The 21,455-nt window shown below is 37.8% G+C and overlaps 1 protein-coding gene across 4 annotated transcripts in view; it reads right to left on the minus strand.

Annotated features, from left to right (window-relative positions):
- FGD4 (FYVE, RhoGEF and PH domain containing 4) overlaps positions 1–21,455 on the minus strand; it is a 183,323-nt gene that overhangs the window by 100,241 nt on the left and 61,627 nt on the right. The window contains exon 1 of one of the 4 annotated variants that reach the window (XM_019736677.2): positions 19,766–19,903. The exons of 2 other annotated variants lie outside the window; for them this stretch is intronic. In XM_019736677.2, the coding sequence (XP_019592236.2) occupies positions 19,766–19,775 (10 nt within the window). In that variant the 5' untranslated portion in view covers positions 19,776–19,903. Of the gene's footprint in view, positions 1–3,440; positions 3,638–19,765; positions 19,904–21,455 lie in introns of those variants that run through there. One more of the 4 variants, XM_019736687.2, reaches the window with a different exon arrangement.

The following is a 21,455-nucleotide window of genomic DNA, read 5'->3' on the forward strand; positions in this document are numbered from 1 at the left end:
GGGCACTGCACGAAACGGTGCCAAGGATGTGCTGCTGCCTACACAGATCCATTCATTGGCACTTTATAGAACATTTGCCTTTTTATTTTACAGGGAAACATAGGAGCAGTTGTAAAAACAGAAAAAGAGAAAGTATCTCAGAAGAAACAGCTGCTGATAGTCAAATATATGGAACACTCATATAGAGAGAAATCCTGCCAAATGCAACGACCACCTCTGAGCCACAGCTTTTGGGTGAGTGCATCGTTCACATGCACGCTTTATAGCCGTCACATCCTGTAGTTCTGTATTTTAACTAATACACAAAATGAACTCATTCTAAGCATTTCTTGAAACCACGGCAATATGGAATTGTGGGAGAGGGCAAAAAGGGGCAATTTTCAGGACATCTATTTTTAAAAGTCATGTACACTGTAAACAGCTTGAACACCGGAGACATGTGAACACAGCATCAGCAATGACGGCAGCCGCAGGTTCTCCTTCACTTCAGATCCCCGAAAATCCCATCTGTGAGACTTCAAGGTGACACTTAATGTTCTGCTCCTCAGAAGAGTAACAATGCAGGACGTCAGCAGAACTTACCCCATGTCTTTGCATTTAACACACAACACTCAACATTAGCTGTTTCTGCAACTCAAGTTTTGTGACCCTGGACAAGTTGCTTAATCTTTATGGGCTACAGATTCTTCTCTGTAAAATGAGTTAAAACAAGATGATCCTGACAGCTCAGACAGGTCATGGGCCAAGTGGATCACAATGACCAAAAGTAGCTAACTTCAAAAAATGGATTATAAATCTGTACCCCAAAAGCAAATAGACAGAAAGACTCAATTTAGAGGTTAGACAGAATGCAATAAAATATAGGAAGAAAAATGTTAAGAATTTAATAGCTATTTATTAGCCCTGTAGCCTACTTGTCTAATTATCAGTCAAGTCAGGCAGCATTCCAGCATGTGTCAAAGGGAAGAAGCAGAAAAGACTTGACTACTTGTGCTGAACTAGTGGTGGGTGGATTTGCTATCTACTCAGACTGTTAGGGATTTGAATCACTCCCAGCACTTTCTTCAGAGCTTCTGTTTTGTTCATCCATATAACACTTCGTAAGAAATAACTCTCAATAAGGGTAGCTTTACATATTTACAAACATAAATATAAACTTGCCATTTAGTAAAATCTTCAAGTTGTATTGAAGGACTGAAAAGCATCATGCCATCAAAAAGTCTGGAAAGTGGAAAGAACTCACTGACATAGAGTCTCTTTGCCCCGCCTCACAGACAAGGCCACTGAGAACCAGAAGGCAATGCTTCGTAGCAGCCTGAGAATTGAGGATGTTCTAAACTCGTTACCACAAGACGCTGGACATGGTGGTGGGTCTGACCACGGACAGTGTTTGTGAATAGAAGCGAACACCTCACCATGGGCAGTAAGAAACCCCAGGCCCCCAAACCACAGCTCTTCAAGTGAACGACACATCCCCTGACCATGCACCCCTCACCCTCAGGTACATTGCTTGGCACTGCAGGTGCTCCAGGGACCGTCTCTGCTGCCCACTCCTCTTCACCAATTTCAGAAAGGGTAACCCTAAGCTTCTTGTCAGTGGCTGGTGGAATAAAGTGTTTTCAACGTACTTTGAAAAATCTTCTGGCTTTATTATGTAATTACTTGGAAAACTTAGTCCAGGAACATACTAAGAAATATGCTTAAAAGTGAAAATGAATGACTATGTGCTGCCAATACCCATAAAACGCTGGGATAAAGTCCAACATCAACACCCACTTAAAAGCACACAGTCATAATTTTGACTCAGTAACAATAAAAAAAAAAAAAAAGATAAAGAAATTCACAAACACTAGAGAAATGTATAGATTTATCCTGCCCAGTGCAACTGCTAAGGTGACAGAATGCCAGGCACACAGATGCTCATACACTTCACACCCATTCACTCTCAGGCTTTTTCATTCAGGTTTGCTTTCACACACTCTCATTTGCTTCCAAAACTTACATTGCTTATGAACGATTGACTTTCATGGATAAAAATGTTATCCCGATACTACAAGATTAGCCTACAAATGTTTGCAAATGCTGCTAAGGAAAATTTCAGGCAGACATACACCTATTATTATTGAAAAATATGCTTTCTAAAGATAGTATATACCTAATGTCATGTTGCATATAAAAATTTTTTAAATACTAATATTAAGGTATAAAGACCAGTAAGTGCAAAAGGTAAGAATTTTAAAGTCAACTACAATTAATGTCAAGAACCCACAACTGGTAAGTCCGTCCTAAAAACCTGTTCTCGATGTAAGAACATGAGTCCTTAACCAACACAAGGTTAATATCATTTTATATTATCATGAAAAAAAGAAAATTAAACAGTCTATTAGCAATGACCTTTTCTGGCTCTCCGAGCAGACACTGGCAGGAATGTCCAAGATGACAGCTGAACAGCATAATTAGAAAGACTAAAGCTGCATAAGCAAAGCCTGTCCTTGCAATCCTTCCTATAGCAAATAAAAATGGCAGACCCAGCTAGACTCACAGAGCCCTGGCGGTTTAAATCGTAGAAAAACTTACACAAAAGAAGTATCCAGAGTATAGACAGCACTCTTTTTGTTTTTCACTTTTATATGTTAGGGCACAGTTTTGGGGAAGGGGATACAATGCTGCTTTACAAAGGACATAGAAGTCCCTTGTTTGAGCTACCAACCTCTTAACCACACAGAAAAATGTCAGTCATCCATTTGTTAGCACCAAAATCTCCTTCTACTGCTTACAATATGTACCACACATTTTAAGGGGCTGTTGAAACAGGAAAACAAAGGAAGCCCTTGAAATAGAAGCAGATCTTCCTAGCTTTGCCCCTTCCTTTATCAGCGTGCCTGCATGTCCGCCCTTAAAGCACTGTCACATTGTTTCCACATGCTCAGGCCCTTGAAACTTGTGTAAAAGCATTGCAAAATAAAACTGCATAAACGTATTTCAAAACCTGAGCTAGTGAAGGCAAGTCAGTCATGTGGGCCAGAATAATCATTAATTAAATCATAACCTACAAATGTCCCTGACCTGAGACATTTTCTTATTTGAAGAACAGACACTGAACACGTGGCCAAAGGCGTATTTCAAAAAGAATATCGGTATAATACACTCTGAGAAACCATTACAAATGATTGTCTTTTTGCCACTTTCAGGGGTCATAAAACAATTTCACAGGCACAAAATCTTTCTTTAAAGAGTAAAGAATAATTCTTTCATTTTTGCAACATTAACATGTAATTGAACGGGCATCACAGAGCAGCTTAAAATCAATACGACAGGAGTGTGTAATGCTGGAGATTTCTTCTAGAAGAGCTTATAGTTCCCTTTCCTTCAACCACATGGAGATAATGCCCCACAGCAAACATAGTACAAACTGGATACATAGTACCAGGGTTACTTACCTTATAAAAACTGAATTTATTTCTCTTGGTTAGAAGTCACAAAAGGTAGCAGTCAAACTCCCTTCATTTGTTCTTCCAGTGAGCCAAATCTAGCCTCCCATTAACCCAGTCCATTGCAGATCTTTTCACACAGCACATGCTCCCCGGCTTCCCCCAGTTCCCAGCCCAGCAAGGATAATCACATTCCGGCGGGGAGTGAACAGATGGTGGATTCCATGGTAACCAGCCCTCCTAAGGCGATTGGTAGAAGTGTGTGACTACTGCTTATTGGGTAACAATCGCTGTCTTTGTGCTCCAGCCTTGCAAATCCTAAAGGAAGGAACATATAGCCACTCACATGTGCAGGGCTTGCCTAGCAGGTGTTTGGCTATTTAAACAAGGCACTGCAGGCCAATTAAAAGCTTTCCAGCCAATCCGTCCTTCATGGTACCAAGTCCTAACATTTCAGATAGTGTCCACTGCTCACTCAAGAAGAAAGGTCACAGGAGGCTTAAACTTGACCAACAGGAAACAAAACTGGAAAGTTAACTTGAAAATTTATGATAAAGCATTCTACAAATATATCTAAGGGGCATCAGCCAAGTTGTTCTCTGATTTGCAGTTTACATCAAAAGTGAAACAGGTTTTGTATTTAGATTTTTTAAACAAAAATAATTTTCAACCTTGCAAAACTACAGTATTTTAGTGTGAAAACAACAGCTTTCAAAACAATTGTTTTTTAAGTGATGTTGATGGGATGGGGGAAAGCTATTGAATTTAAATTTTTCATTAGTGCTTTATCCAATTATAGGCTTGAAGGCGTTTGGTTATGTACTCTCTGCTGGGTTTTTCTCCCCCCCCCCCCCCAGCATCCGTGAAAGTTAAATGCTGACTCAGTAGGAAAAGAGCTTTTTCCCCCAATCCGTGGTGATCAACCAGAATAAGTCCTCAGAAGAGTGAAATGGCTGAAAACCAAATACACCACACCAAAATCAACCATTCAAGGTAAGGCACAAATGCAAAACAGATAAGCTGTAGGCACACAAAAAGGCCATCAAAATTGAATTTATAAAAGGACTAGGAAATGAAATAATTAGGACAAGCCTAAAGTGAAAACAAAACAAAACAAACATAGTAAGCTGTGACTAGATTTTTTTAGGTATTAATTGCCTCCTTATTTTGTAGTTTCCCCCTATATCTTAAATTTAGGATTTCTTTTTCTTGGCAAGAACAGAAGGGAGACACAAATATTGAAAAGAAAAAGACAAAATTATTACTTGCAGGTGATATGATTCTACTCCTAGGTGAAAAGAAAAATCAAAGAAACCAGGTAGGATATTATTTACAGTGCCAGAAGTTTCATAAAGTAGCCAAATATATCAATATACAGTAATTCCTTTATACGAGCAAAACCTACCAGAATACCAATGAAAAAAGATTTACTAACAATGGCAACAAAAAGTGTATGACACTTGGGAATAATATTATCAAGAAATGTATGTGATATATGTGGGGGGGGGGAAATGAACTCTTATTGGGAGAAATAAAAGGAAAACTAAGTGGAAAGACAATGTGATACTGGATACAAAGATCCATTTTAAATATGCCAAGCCTACCCAAAAGACTTCTAGTCTTCTAGTAAATTTATACATCTAATCTTCTAGTAAAATTTCCAATATACTTTAAAACATAAATTTAACAAAGTGACTCTGATGTTTACTTGGATTTTTTAAAAAGATGAAAATACCAGAGGAAATTCTATACGAGAGGAGTGATGGCTAAAAGCACTAATGGTACCAAATTTTAAAACGTGTTATGCCATAAATATACTGATTCATCCTGCATTTGTAACTCCAAACTCCTACATCTACCTATCGAACATCTCTCCCTAGCTGTTTAATAAACAGCTCAAACATAATATCCTCAAACAACTCCTGATTTTCTCTCCAAACCCGCTCCTCCCGAATCCTTCCTTGTTTTTGGAAATGGCAACTCCACCCTTCCAATCAACTCAGGCTAAACGCCTAGAAGTCCATCGTTGACTCTTCTCTTTCTTGGACACCTCACATCGAACCTTCATGTTGTGGACTATTCCAATCTGGCCACTTCATACCCCCTCTACCACTCCCACCTAGGCCACACCATCTCTCACCTGGATTCTCTAATAATGTCCTAATTGAACTCTCTGCTTCCCTTTTGTCCCCTAACAGGCTGTAAAACCTAAGTGGATAAAGCCAATTCTCTTCTCAACACCGACTTTCCGATTCCACTGAGAATAAAAACCCAAATCTGTATGATGGCTTAAAAAGCCCTCGCTTAACTCATCTCTTACAACCCTCTCCTGCCTTCCCTGAGCTCTCCAGGCAGAGTCTGACATTTTCTCCCCTCCTCTTCATTTTCTCAGTAACCTGGGAGGTGATGGTGTTTACCACAGGCCAGAGTCATCTGTACACATCTCCCCCTGCAGACTGTGATCCCTTCAAGGCCAGGACTGTGCCACTCTGCAGTCTGTGTTCCCAATGCCAAGCAAAGGTCCTGGCTCTCAGGAGGCACTTATCAAATCTGCTGAATGAATAACAGTGTGCTGCAGAATTTTTTATTCTAGTGCAAAGTTAGAGGCAACCTAAGAATCTAATAATAGATGAATAGTTACTCACATAAGAATGCATACAACTTGATAGACTATCATGCAGTTATTAAAAACATGGTCATAAAGACTATGTGGCAAAAGGGCAATATTGATGGTATATGAATGACAATGTACTATCACTGAGTCCCTAGTATGTGCTAGGCACTCTAATAAGCACTTTACAAATATTTAATTTAAATCTCACAGGAACTAGGAAGAACGCATTAATATCCTTATTTTTTAGATGTGGAAACTGAGACTCAGAAGTTAAGCTCTTTGCCTTATAGCTCATTGCTGAGACTAGACCCTCATGAGACCAAAGCTTAGGTCTAAGTCATTATGCTACTTAGAAAACACATCTGAACACTTACTATGAGTAAATGTTCATAAAAAGGGAAGGATTCTTGGGGAAAAAAAGCCTAGGTTACCTACCTCAAAAGTGTAAAAGCAGTTGTGAGAAATAAATATTGGTGATACGTTGCTCTCCTGTTTTCCACAATTTTAATGTCAAATGATAATTTTCTAAAAACATTATTCATTCCTCCTACAGATATTTTTCAAGGTTCCCTCTACTGTGTTCTTGGGTAGATTTACTAACTAGCAAGACCCAATATAAAAACTAAAAAGAAGCTGGCTCACAGTTTCTAGAAGATTGATCATATGAAAATTACTCAAAAAGGAAAACAACGGCAGATCTAAGACAGGCAAGAAAGCAGTGGTGACCTCTTCAGCTCCACACCTCTGAGTGCTCTGACATTGTTTCCACATGTCACACTGTAAGCCACACTGCCCACAACCTAATACCCAGGCCCCCAAAAGTAAGCAGCAGGGCATGTGACAAAGAGCCAGTAATCCCTATAAAAAGGTGTTGGAAGCAGAGTAGCCTGATAGTTTATCTTCTTCAAATATTGAGCAGGAAGCAACCTTGCCTAGAATCTGCTGTACCAACAACCATTGTGCGGCTAAGCAGTGATCCAATAACCCTAGAGTTTTGTTCTGCCTCCCCTCACCACTGAATACACCCCGTTTCATTCACCCTTACTCAGCCTGTCTCTTTTCCTTGGTAAGACGCTTCATACAAGAAGATACTTTAAGTGAGAGGTTCCCAAATGTTTTTGAATCACGGAGTCCTTAGCATCCCAGTAACTTTTTCATGATACCCCAGGCCAAGAGCAATCCCTCAAGAGCTCCACTTATTAAGTAAACAACTTAATAACTATTCTTGACCGAGTGCCTTGGCACCATTGGAAAACATAGTATAAAACAATTTCAAGAAAAATGGAAAAATGTATTCCATTCTTAACTCCCTACCACTACTTACTAATGGGATATGGGGGCCTGTTGGGCCCTGCACAGCCTCTCATGCCTTAGGTTCATATTAGATGCCTCCATCCTCATTTCCTGTTACACACTGATTTTACTAGGTACTTGCCTGTTATCACAGTAACTCACCAAAACCCCAGCTCTGCAAAACTCCGATGTTCTTGAAAGAAATACAGTATAATCTAACACTAAAACTGTGAGCCCCCTGGAGCTAATAGTTTCCATAGTGTTCAATAGATGTCTGTGTTTCCCTTGGAATTTCAAAATACCCTGCAGGTACACCCCTGTGAGTTGGCAGTGGTACCCCAGAGCAGCTAGGCACATATTTTGGGAACGATGTCTTTAAGCACTTTAGCTTTTGTGAAGCTAACGATAGAAAGACTCCCTAATTAGAAATTCAGAATCCTGGACTTTTGTCCCTGCTTAGCCAGTGGTATGACCTGGACAAACCATTTACTCTCTCTGGTCCTGTGCCGGTCAGTCCCAAAAGGAGGGAGCTCGGTTCGATCATCTCCAAAGACCTTTTCTGTTCTACAATAATAAGAATGAATGTTAGAAGACAGAGCGTTCTTTCTCATTCTTACTGGTTTCAGAGGAAAAGGAGAAAGGGCAAGAGCAACAAGGACAAGAACAAATATGTATTTCCCAGAAGGACACGGCATACTACAATTTTCTGGGTACAACCCTTAGATGTGGTGTGACAATGGTCTGAGCAGGTGTTACTGAAGCACCAGGTGAGACGGCAACTGTACCTGCACAAAGGCACCCCGTGTAGGGTGCACTTTCAGTAACAGGGCCGCCCGTTCTGCGCTTTCCACGTTCTCTTCCTACTCTTGCTGAAACTCCTTTTCAACGAATGGTTTATATGATGAAGTGACTGGAAATTGTTAGGGTTGGAGTCTGTGACAATGAAAAAGACTCAAGTTACCTATCCTAATTGGAGAGCAGATTTACCACGTAAGCCTACACAGCACCAGATTAAACAACAGAGCGAACCAGCCACAGACACTGAAACACAAAATACATCTGTAAAGAGGTGGCATTTCCTTAGATATTTTCAGTCTGTGACCATGAACTTTGTATTTTTACTTAATATGCAAGTTTTGTTTGTTTGTTGCTGTCTTTTTTTTTACTGTGACTGTTTTTTTCTTTTGCAATTCGTTTTCCTTTTGCGATGATTTACAACAAAAATGTATTTGCAGGGTACAGAGTACCTTACATGTAAAAGAAAACACATTGAGATAAATGGAACTTTGCCCAGTTTGCAGGGGGTTAAAATGATGGCGTAGAGTCTAGCCTGATTTTATGGAAGCATTTTTTAAAAAATTGCCTATCATTCCTCTATTGTGGTTAGCATTTCAGAGAAGTGCTTTCCCTTCTGGGACCTGCCCAGGTACCACACTGCAAAGAAAACAAGTGTTTGAGGAGGATAAGTCTGTGTTAGGGGGTCTCATATTAGCAGCACTTTTTCAATAAAGTCCAACTTTCAGGACTCTAAACCAGGTCTACCAATGCCCCAGGGATACTTTTTAATTAAAACTGGAAGTCAAATGAAAAAAATGGGATCCAATTCTTCACATCATTAGACTATTTGTTACTGCCTTCATTAGGGTAATATTCCCTCTCCTTCCAAATCCTTAATATTGACTCTAAAACAGAGGTGGAAGGAAATTATACAAGCATCTGGGTCCTGGTGTGCTGCCTTCCACACTCCTCATTCTTCTCCATTCTTTCAAGAAATGACTCATCCAAATTGGAATCTAGATGTTTAAATTCTTCTGTTTTGTTAAGAAAATTTATAAAATATATGAAAGTGAAGACTCTCTACAGGGAGTACACATGTACAATACAGTATATATTTATGCTAATATATTAATTACATTAATAAATATACGTATGTTACATATTTTGAGAGGATGTGACAAGGCAAAGAAGGATTAAGAACAAAGAATGTTCTATAAACAAGACTTAGGAGATTCCACAATTTTCAAACTTCCGATCTAAAATCTATAAACAAAAAAAGGAAACATTGGCTCCTTTCTCTTGATAGTTTGTAATACGTTTGAGAAACAAAGACTTTTACTTCTTGTGGGTGCGGGGAAATGGCATTAACAAGCTAAAACAGTGATACAGGTATATAGCACTAGGTAAGCAGCAAAGATACACCAATATGCCATCTTGTAAAAATTATCAAAATATCAACGTTATGAACCTCCTTTTTCATATTTTAGGGGCTGAGATCTGAATGAAAATTGTAACAGGTTTTGTACTCATAAAATCCAATGCTAAACAGCTAATCCTTGTAAATCAAAAAGTATCCAAAAGGACCAAAGCATGTAAACAACTGTTGCTTTAGACCAAATGTACACAAAGCTGTTTAGCTTAAGTTCTACAGGGTTTCCTCTGTGAGGAGAAAAAGCAATATAATGATCAACTGAACCCTTATTGTTGAAACCTAGGGATTTATTTATGGCTTCTAGTCTAGTTTTATAAAATCAATTCTCTCTAACCTAACTTTTACCTTTCTACCCCAAGTCCAAATCCCAGAAAGAGGAAAGTATTGAAAAGACAGGAGCCACGCTTTGTGGGCAAGGGTCCTTTGAGACTAGGACTGTGGCGTATCCATCGTAAACATTTGAAGGTGCCCGACTTTAAGATGTGTGTTTGACGGGATATGTATGTAGGCTGGATGGTGTGTGTATATATGAGAGTGCACAGGTGGGTGAGATGGGTGTGTGTGCGGGGGGAACATACAGAGGTGTTCTGAAAACCTTGTTATTCAGCCTGTAAATTCTATCTAAATGCTCTGGATTCTTTTTTGGGGTAACCAGAGGAAAACTGGTTGAACATGGGGCAAATCATGGTTAATTAATGCTATAAATACAGAGTCCCAAGCTCTGGGCTGGAATATTGATAAAAATTCTTGCCCCACAACTTATTAGTGGGATGAGTTCTCTGCAACAACCACTAAGCTTTGGGGCTTTCATCTAAGAAACAGGTATAGCATATTTGGCACCTTTCTCTCAAGAAAAGGTGAGATCCCATTAAGTGAATTCTCTTTGCATACCCGGCAAACTATACAGCTGTACGAAATTTTAAACATGTTTAAAAGGGGGCAGGGGTAAGCAACTGTTTACTCTTGAGCCAAGAATAACAAGGAAATGATTTCCTATCACGGAAAAAAGCTCCATTCATATTCTTGTCAAGTTGTCTAACCTTGTTCCTTTCTGTCTCGTTCACACTTCTCAAAAGATGGGAACTCTACAGGCACTGCCGCTACTTCCTCACCTCATAGCTCCTCAGCCCACCTCAGTCACACCAACACACAGCTGACCAGTGGGGACATTCTAACTGTCGAATCCTCAGCTCCCCATTTAGTCCCTGTATCCCCGGGCTTCTCGGAGCACATCTCACTTTCTTTCTTGACATACTTTCCTCCAGGGTGCCTCATGACCAACTCTCCTGGTTCTTTCTATAGGACTCTCTTCAGCGACCCCTTTCTTCATCTCTTTCTCCACCTTCTACCGCCTCCATCACATCCAATCTATCAGGTGAGATCAATTAACATTCACTGAAGAAACGTTCATGAAACGAACCACAAGTATATGTGTTTAGATGGTACATAGTAATTCACTGGCAAAATATGAAGTCATCAATTCAAACACAGGACCCCGCTGATTGAATGGAAGCTTTTAATCTTTATAAGAAAACAAGCTAAAGAATATCTTACTGAGTATATGGTTGGAAGGGGGTGAAAGTAAAGACCTTATTATCTGCTATGAGCTAGTCCCGGTAACAGTGTTGTAGGAATTTAAATACAGTGGTACCTCGAGATTTTCTAACATAATCCGTTTCGGAAGACTGTTCGAGTTCTGAAACGTTGGAAAACCGAGGTGCAGTTTCCCCATGGAAAGTCATGCAAAATGGATTAATCCGTTCCAGAGCTTTAAAATCAACCCCTAAAACTGAAAATTTAGTATGAATTTTACTACCTATTGATACCATAGGTCCATAAAATTTACGGAGTTTGTAAACCGAAATGTTCGTCAACGGAGACATCCGAAAACTGAGGTACCACTGTACTTCCCTGCCAAGGCTCATTCCTGCTTCAGGTCCCTTACACTTGCAGTTCCCTCTGCCTGAACATTTTCACCCAGATTTTCCTCTTGCTTCCACAACACACTTCATGTAAGTCTGCACTTAGATGCCACCTCCTCAGGTAGGTCTTTCCTTCCTCACAACCCTGTCTGTTTCTTTCTACTCATCCCAGTACCTTGCTCTGTTTATTGTTGTTTAATAGCACTTATCACCGCCCAACATTATATTAAACGTTTCTTTTGGACTCATTTTACATTTCTGGCTCCCACCCTTGAAGGTAAACTCCAGGAGGACGGGAGCTTTGTTTTGTTTACCGAGGAATCCCCAGTGTCCGGTAGGTGCTTGTCACAGAGGTTGAAAGAACAAAAGAATAAAAAGTGGCTATACCACTCCAACTCACCCAGGCAGTGACCGTGGAACCAGGTCATAGGCACATCTGAGCTACTGGGAGTAGGAGTGGGTGACAAGTTCTGAAATAAGTCAAGCAGCAAGTGTGCTCTCTAGTCTCAAGGAACCTATAGGCAGGAAGCTTATGTCCCAGGACTAATGAACTTTACTTATCAAGATACCACAGTTTCTCCAGGACAACAGAGTAGAGTTCAAAGAGGAGATGCTTGGCAGCCCAAGAGATACCGAAGAACCCTATAGAGCTCACTGATACACTACACTCGTATGTTTTCTGAGGGAAAACTGAAAAAGAAAGGTCCACACAGCGAGCCTGCAAATCAAGTGAAAACCATTTTTTAAATCTTTTTGCAGTGCCCTATTTCCTTGCTCTCCAGGGTGGGTGGACAATGACCACCTGTCAGCTTTGATGCTAGAGCTCCATTTACCCTAGCTATGACCGAGACTTTACCCTCATGACCTAAACCGGGCAGTCATCTAAATCCCAACACTATTCCAATGAGCTCACACCATGGAGTTTTCCTCTTGAAAGCACAACGTACAGTCAGCTGACCCAGAAGTCTATTACAGCCGGTCAGTCCATAAGCATTCAACTACATTCTCTTCATGCGTCTCCACTTTCATTGTCTGTCACTGGAGAGCAGGGCTGCTGTGCTTAGGGCAGCACCAGCTTTACATCTTTGTCAAAGCTGGAAGCAATGCTCACTCCCATACGTGCTTTAAAAAAAAAAAAAAAACTTTATAAACTAGTAATGCATATTCATTGCAAAACAATTTTTAACAGAATAAGCAAAAAGATAATTAATGTACCTTACTCTCATCACTCAGAGATAACCCCTATTAATATCTTGGGGTACTTGTTCCAGATTATTTTCTGAACATTCATTTATCTATATATATGGGTATGTTACAAATAGTTTATTTTTTTGAAAGCAATTATACATCCTGTTTTATCCTTTTATTAAAAACTATAGCAATTTCAGATATACACTCTGTTGAATATATTTCTAAGTATATTTAAAATGTGAGCTACAACTAATTTTAACTGCTAAGCTTACTCTGAGAAAAATCTCTGCTTTATTCTCGTTAACTCTTCCAAATATTTCCATTAAACAATAAAAATAACTAAATGACAAAAAAGTAACATGTTTTTGCAAATTACTGAAATAGTAGAAAATTAAAATCACCTATAAAACCACCATGTAGACATAATCGTGATTAGCATTTTCATTCATTTCCTTAAAAGCTTTTGTATAACACATATCAGGATTGGGGATTTTTCTGAATATTATACACTGTAAGAAATTTTATTAAATCATTTCAAAAGAAGAGTTTGCTTCATTTTTTTCTCAATCATGCCAGGGTAATTGGGGTTTGAGAGAAGACTTTGATATGCAGTTAAGCTACTTAACTGATTTAATAGCGGTTGGCTATGCTCAGGAACATAACTTCTATAATGGCCCAATAAATATCTGTATATTTATTTCAAGTGTCTTCAAATAAACAAAACTCTCTGCCCCAAAAGACTTGTAATCTGACTCAAAAGAGACTTTATTTTCAGCTGATGTACAGTTTTCTCCTGCAGATTGAGCTCTTCACTGTTCAGAGTCACTGTCTGACTTTCTAATAAGGCTTGCCAATAGCCTCCTAAATGCTGTTCACTTTAAAGGATTTTCAACTTAAAATCCTGAATGCTGGATCAAATCCTTGAATTTTAAGAAATATTTGGGATGCTGCAATTTAGGTCTTTCTTTAAAATCAGACAACAGAATGTTCAATAAACTATAATGCCAGGAAACAAACACACACATTGCCCTGCGTTAAAAAAAACACCACACCACAAAAACCAAATTGCCGTTGCTAGAAAGAAGGTCGATGTTATTTTTGGTTGAACTCATATAAGAAACTAGGATCAATGATTTTAAATTACAGTAGCATGCCTTGAAACATTACAGCCCACACTTCAATGCAACGTGCTTTAGATGTTCACCAAGGAAACCCTGAAGCAGTCCTAATCACATGTAGTTTCATAAACACAAGGAATTACAGCACTCTCATTTCAGTAGAGTATACACATTTTCTGAAAAGAATCAGAGAAAACCAAAGGTTCCTTAGCAAAGAAAGAAGGCAAAAAATCGTTAGATTTCTGAAGGGGAGTGAAACTCTCTACTTAGTTCTACGTCCTTCAATTCGATTCTATTTAACATTTACCAAGAATGTCCCCCACAGATCATAAAAAGAGCTTTGAAAGTTATTCCTTGTCCTCATGGACCTCACAGCCTAACACAGTAGTTCTTAGAAAGTGTGGTTCCTGGGCCAGCCGCATCTCGGCATTCTGTGTTAGAAGACTTTAAATTGAAAATTCAATTCCTTTATGTAGTAGGGCTATTCAAATTTCTATTGTTTCAGGGTTTGTTTTATTTAGTTTGTCTTTGAAAGGAATTTGTCTATGTTATCTAAGTTGTAGAATTTATCAGCATAAAGTTGTTCATAATAATCACTTATGATCTTTTTAATATCTGTAAGAATCCTGATGTTGGAACTGCCTTCTCACATTCCAGATCAGTCTTGATAGGGATATATCAATTTCTTAAACTTTTCAAGGAAACAAACTTTTGTTTCTTTTATTCTGCCTGTTCTCCATTGTGTATTTTTAACTTTTATGTTTATTACTTTTTTCCTACTTACCTTTGGTTTAATTTGCTTTTTTTCTAAATTCTTCAGGCAGAAGCTCACATCATTGATTCTAAACCTTATTGTCTTTCTAATGTAAGTATGTAAGGCTTACATGCCTGCAAAAAAGGTGCTGAGTATATTTTTACTGTTTTACAGGGCTTTTTTCAATGGCAGGAGGATATTCCAATATACATTACTTCATTATGGCCAAAACCAAAATTTTTTCATGGAATCCTTTACTTAAAAATCAAATTGGCTATCAAGAAGAACCAATGAAACAAAACAAATGAGGGGAAAAAACGGTCTCCACTCTGGTAAACTATATGTAGATTACCCATACAGAACACATCAGTTAGTGCAGCTAGAGAACTCTGATTTGAATGAATGATTCCTCTGATAGTTGTTTACAATCAAATGAGAGGGACTATCATCCAAATCTTCATAATTTTCAGTGGAAAGAAATTTATGGGAAAAGTGCAGCTAGGAAGACCTGGAAACAACACATAAACTGTTTCCATCCAGCAATGTTTCGCCATTTCCCCTTCCTTCCACTTCAGTGATACTATGTATGTCTGACAATTAAGTTTGCGAACTTGTTGCACTGCTGTTGCTAACCATTTTTTAATATTAGAGGGATTATACCTTATGAATGTGTACCAACTGGACAAACAGTTAACCAAGTTTACTATCTGGAAGCGCTGAAAAGGCTGGGTGAAAAGTTAGACGATCTGAACTTTTCACCAACAATTCGTGGCTCTTGCATCACGACAATGCACCAGGTCACACTGTCTGTGAGGGAATTTTTAGCCACTAAACAAAGAACTGTATTGGAACACCCTCCCTACTCACCTGATCTGGCCCCCAATGATTTCTTTCTTTACCTGAAAATAAAGGAACTATTGAAAGGAAGACATTTGATGACATTCAGGACATCAAGGTAATACGATGACAGCTCTGATGGCCATTCCAGAAAAAGAGTTCCAAAATTGCTTTGAAGGGTGGACTACACACTGGTGTCAGTGCATATCTTCCCAAGAAGAGTACTTCGAAGGTGACCGTAGTGATATTCAGCAGTGAGGTATGTAGCACTTTTTCTAGGATGAGTTTGTGAACTTAATTGTCTGACTTTGTATACCCCAACTGCAGTTTCCCCATTAATAAGAACATTTCCATGACTGGTAAATTCTCTATTCTTTCCTACAGTGTACACAAAGCACTATATGAGGTGATATGAGATGAAATAGGAAACATGGTCCATGCTTGAGACAGTTTAAGTAAAACTACAAAAAGAATTTGAGATGGTTCAGATCAAGGGTGCCCAAACTTTTTTCAACGTTTTTCACCAAGGGCCATATGTGGTAAAATACACAAACAGCCGGGCCACTCCCTTGAAGTGAAGTACGTATTGCCTCACCTGGTTTATTTAAGTAAACTAAATATATTTTTGGAATTTGCTGCAGGCCAATTAACAATGGATCATGGGCCGCAGTTGGCCCGTGGGCCGCACTTTGGACACTCCTGGTTTAGATTTTGGAAATGTCAAATGTCAGAATTCACAGCCAAAACCATAAAACAAAGTTGTCACCGGGAAAAGTGGGCCAAGGACAGTCTTTTCAATAAATGACGCTAAGTAAACTAGATATTCAGATGAGACAAAAAAAGTGAATCTTGACCCCTACCGTACATCTTTCTTGAAAACCAATTTCAGATGGATCATAGACCTAAATGTGAAAGGTAAAACAATAAAGCTTCTAGAAATACTATAGGAAAGCAACTTTATGACCTTTGGATAGGCAAAGGTTTTTTAAAAAAGAACACAGAGAGCTAACTATAAAGGAAAGACTGAAATTGAACATCAGTATTCAAAGGACATCACTAAGTATAAGAAAGGAAGATGTACAGGAGATAAAAAAAAACAAAAGTTGTAATTCAAAATTTGGACAAAGGACTAGACCTGGAATATATAAAGAACTCAAACAAAAATACAACCCAATTTTTTTTTTATTTTTTTTTTTATGATGGGCAAATGTTTTGATTGGGCACTTCACAAAAGAAGATTTCCAATAAGCATATAAAAGCCATTAATCATCAGAGATGTGCAAATTAAAATCACAAAACGATACCACTAGACATCTGCTATATGGCTAAAAGTGTTTAAAACCAACAGAAAGTATTAGCAAGGAAATAGAACAACTAGAATATGGAAAACTTAAGCAACATCTCCTAAATCTGAACATATGCATACCCCATACCCAATAATTCTACAAAGACATGTATAATAATGTTTATTGTACCTTTCATCATGAAAGTCAATGTCCACCAACAGCAAAATGGAAATAAAATACTATTCACAACAAAAAATATTATTGTTACAGTGTGTAATGGATAGGCCACAAACTTTGGGAACAGATGATCTTGGATTGAATTCCAATTCTGCTATTTACCATGAAAGACTAAATATGTAGATATGAGTATATAAACTTATGGAGTCTGCTTTCTCCATCCGAAAAATAGGATCATATCACCTCTCTTACAAAATTATTCTAAGGATTAGATACTATGTACATGTAACACAAAGCACTGTGTCTAATAGATGCTCAATAAATAGTAAGACTAAGATGTAGGAAATGTAACTTACATCACTTAGGATCAGTTACCAATCCCTTTTATATATAAACTCTTTTCCTGTAAAATAAAGGTAATGTTCAACCTGACCTGCCAAATAAATATATAGCATTTCTGAGTTGCCAACTCAGTCATCAGTGAAACTATCCAAGAACTAGTTCATGGCATTTTATTATTCAACTACTTCATGAACCCCCATATGCAATTGCAGCTGTCAGTTCTAAAGCTAGGGGATCAAGTGAATTGGAAAGATTAAACAAATGTGCAGGAGAAATGCCAAGAAGTGTGCAAGTGCTGGACGAAATGTCAGTTTCGTCAGGTTCAGTTACAAAGCTGATCCTCAGAGCGCTATGTGCACTGTATCGCACTCTGAAGAGCAGCATATGAAAGTGGGGAGGCCTGAAATACAAAAGAAAGAAAACGGGGGCAAAAAACACCCCCCTAGTATTACTGCAGTTTTCAGCCTAATTCTGAGTCTCCTTCAGTCTGATAAATAAATCTATTGATACTTGTCATTAGAGAATAAAATATATAGGTCCTGTAATATATTCCTTTGACTTATTTTTAATGTAAAATATATGAGTATATGTGTTTGTGTGTGTATCTGACATGTAGTAGGAACCAAGTCCTCAATTTTAAGGTTACAATAAAAATGAGAAATGATTATTTAAGTAGAACACATAACCAATAAAATTTTACTCATTTACAAAGAAAAGTCAAGATGTTAACTTGTATGACCAATCTAAACTAGCAAGGGGAAGGCAGAGGCAGGGCAAAGAAAAACATAAATCTCCTGACATCTTGCAATCAAATTTTCTGATCCAAAATAATTACTTGAAGAATAATATTCCAAACTTCCATATTTAGATTGTATATTACCCTAGCTATTTCTCCCCCATTAAAATTTATCTTCATGCCTTTATAGTTTTAAATAGAAGACTCGAAGAACTCTAAACTCAGTTCCTTTCATTCCACAAGAAAGGTCAGTATTAGATCTTGGTGCAAGTCTGTGACAAAGGGGCTCTAAACAATGGGAATTTCGAACAATAAACTTTTTCTTTTTTCTCTGACTGAATTATTGGGAGAATCTCAGGCCATATCTAATCTAGTGAAACAAACAAAAACTCTGGCCAAAGCCTTGTGAATTTGTGTTATTCAGGCACCGGTATCTTCATAGCCCACTCTGCATTTATCTTGTATGAATGGATCTAGTTTTCCATTCACACAAGGCTTTTGACATAGAAGAACCTGCCTTAGTTGGGGAAGTCCTCTTGCAGTTTCCCTCAATGTTCCACCTATTTGGAAAAGTTCTATAGATCCCACTCCAGTTTGTCTCGATGAAGAAAGCAATCCACATTTGAAAAACCTAGTACATAGGTTGTCTGCCATATAGAAGTGAAAGTTTTTTTAAAAAATGTGAGATCCACAAATGTAAACAAACATGGCACCCAACAGGTTTGTTTAAAATCCTAATTCCATATTTGTCCTTAAAATTCTTAGGTCAGGCTATTATTAGTATCTTGAATAAAGAATAAGGTAGGATTTTTTTCCCAAGGCACCTTGCAAAACAGTCTTTAAAAATGGTGGTGTTCTCAGTTATTTATAATCCAAAATCTTGAAAAATTTTCAATATCTAACAATAGAGGACATGTTAACCAAAATAAAGTACTACTTTGTGACAGAATATTACACAGCTATTAAATTTTTAGTAACATGAAATAATTTAATGTTACGTGGGAGAAAGGAAAAGCATGATTTTTAAAACTACATCTATAATATCCATGTACAATATGCAAAACAAGAGATACAAAGAGAAAAAAAACACATCAAAATGTTACCGGTAGTTATACCTGGCTGTTTAATTTCTTTCTCTACTACCCAACAAAAATTTATACTTAAAAATGTTTTTCTGATCAAAGACATTCACCTAAAACGGTTTTTTAGTTAAATATGAAAGACCACAAGAACATAAAGGCACAATGCTAGTCAGGTCAATGAGACTTCAAATTCTAATAAATCATATGTAATTTCAAGAAATCCTAAACTTGTGCATTACCAATGTACCTTGCTACTGTTTTAGAAGTAGAGAAAATTTTATCCCTGAAGAATCGGTGATCAAGAAAATATTAAGTGCAAAAATAAGTGCTAAGAAACTGGCTAAAGTATAGATCTTACATATTAGTAACAGAAAAAAAGGAAGAAAAATGAGATTAGAAACAAAGAGGAGAGAGATTGTAATAAAAAGTCTCCCACAAGAAAGGTAAACAGAGATTTCACTTAAAGCACAGCTCACTTTCTCTACTGCTGTGCTATGAATCCACAGGGAGAAACACCATTACGTCAAGTAAATCGTACGTGAGCCACGAAAATTAAAAAAAAGTACACCTTTGTGCTAAAATCATAAAACCATTCTAAACAAGAGCCATGGTAATTTTTCAATAATGATACAAATTACTTATCATTTAGTGGTAAACAAAAAGAAATTTACCAGTTACTTTATCTGTTCATATGCTTCGTATACTCAAAAATTTCAAATGTTTTTACCCTGAGATATTTCACAAATGGAAACTGTAAAAATAACAATACTTACAGCCCCCCATAAAGGATTCCTTTCAAACATCCAGCGGTGCCTTTTACTCTTCTGATTAATCATCATTTCCTGCTCATGGAGGAATTATGTGGATCTATGATTTGTGGGTAAAATCTATAGGCATTCTGTACTTAGATATCACACACACGACTTTTGTTCGACGTGGTAAGAAGTAACTAATGGGGAAGTGCAGAGCGAGGTTTCATAACTATTTCTAGCAGTGATGGAGCCTCAAAGAACTACGCAAGTAATGCATTTCAAAATTCCATGTAGATATTTCAAAATGTAGTGAGCGCTAGAATACTATGGTGGAATGGGACGGATGGGGCCAACTACATGTGCTTTTATTGTAGTTACAGCCTTTAGGTTTATAACAAACTATCCTTCAAATTTAGGTGTTAAAGGATCTTGGAAGTTTGTTTTTTTCATGGTCATTAGAAAGTCATAAGAAATACTACATAATAAAACCATGTTTAAGCTCTCCATCTCCCCCAAAGCAAATGGGCCTCTATTTCCTTCCTAGGTCATCTAGCAATCCCAAATAACTTCTTCATAAAAACACATCAAGATTTTAAAGGGCGAAAGGCACCAATGGGCAAATTTCTCATCCTTGCTATGATTATAAGAGAAAATTACTGATTAAAGTCCATGTTTTAGTTAATGTATCATATAACGTAGACTTCTCAAAACACCTAAAGGTTTATCATCACATGGATTGAATGATTATAAAATTCAAATTCTTATTTCCCTTTTACGTGCTGTACAGATACTCTAGTCAAAATAAAACTATAATGCCTGGACTCAGTTCAACTTTGCAATATCACTTCTTCTAATTACTAAGTTTCTGAAAGAAAAACAAACTGAAAATAGTATACCACCTTAAAGTACTTGAGGAAATTTTGATGTGTAAAACTAAATAAACATTTATTGTAGCTTATGATTATGAACCAACAAGTGGCATCATGGAGGAAACTACTTAGCGAAACATACTCTAAAATCACTAAGTCTTATAAACCCTCCCATTGTATGGATAAGAAAACTGAGGCCAAGAGTGTTCAGGTAGGATAGAGATAGCCATATTGACATTAGGAAGACAAGTTATATATGTTTCAAATTTTCTGAAAGATTTTTTTCAGTGCAATTTCCATGGCATTATGTTTCTAATTCAGCTCTGTCTTAAACATGCTGTCATCCAGCTTAATACTTTCACAGGGTAGTGATTTTGAGAGCTAGTAACTTGCCTGCAACAATCACTTGCTGTCAACAAATGTTACTATTACAAGCTTTAAAGCTGGTCTCTACAGAATAAGAGTATGGTAAAAAAAAAAAAAAAAAACCACACACGGCATGTTCATATAATGTGGTGGCATCTAACTGGGGGCTAATACTTTCCATACTTCACCAATCCAAGCCACCATCCTCCCCAGGTCAGCCAAAGGCTGGGGGTGTCCTCAGCAGAGTCAGGGTAGGTTTTGCACAGGAAGTGTTGGCGTATGTGCTCAGGCATGAGTGATGGAGTCAAATGAGGATTGTCAGCACTTTTGGTTCCTCTCTAGTTCAGAGGAGTAGCAGGAAACTTCAAACTGACCACTGCCAGCGAACTCTTAACTAAAACTGAAAACTACTCCACCACGCTGCCACAGTGTACAGGCAGGTCTGGAAACATACTAATGAGTATGTTGGCTCTTGT

This window comes from Rhinolophus sinicus, linkage group LG02 (assembly GCF_036562045.2).
Source record: "Rhinolophus sinicus isolate RSC01 linkage group LG02, ASM3656204v1, whole genome shotgun sequence".
Classification (NCBI taxonomy): Eukaryota; Metazoa; Chordata; class Mammalia; order Chiroptera; family Rhinolophidae; genus Rhinolophus; species Rhinolophus sinicus.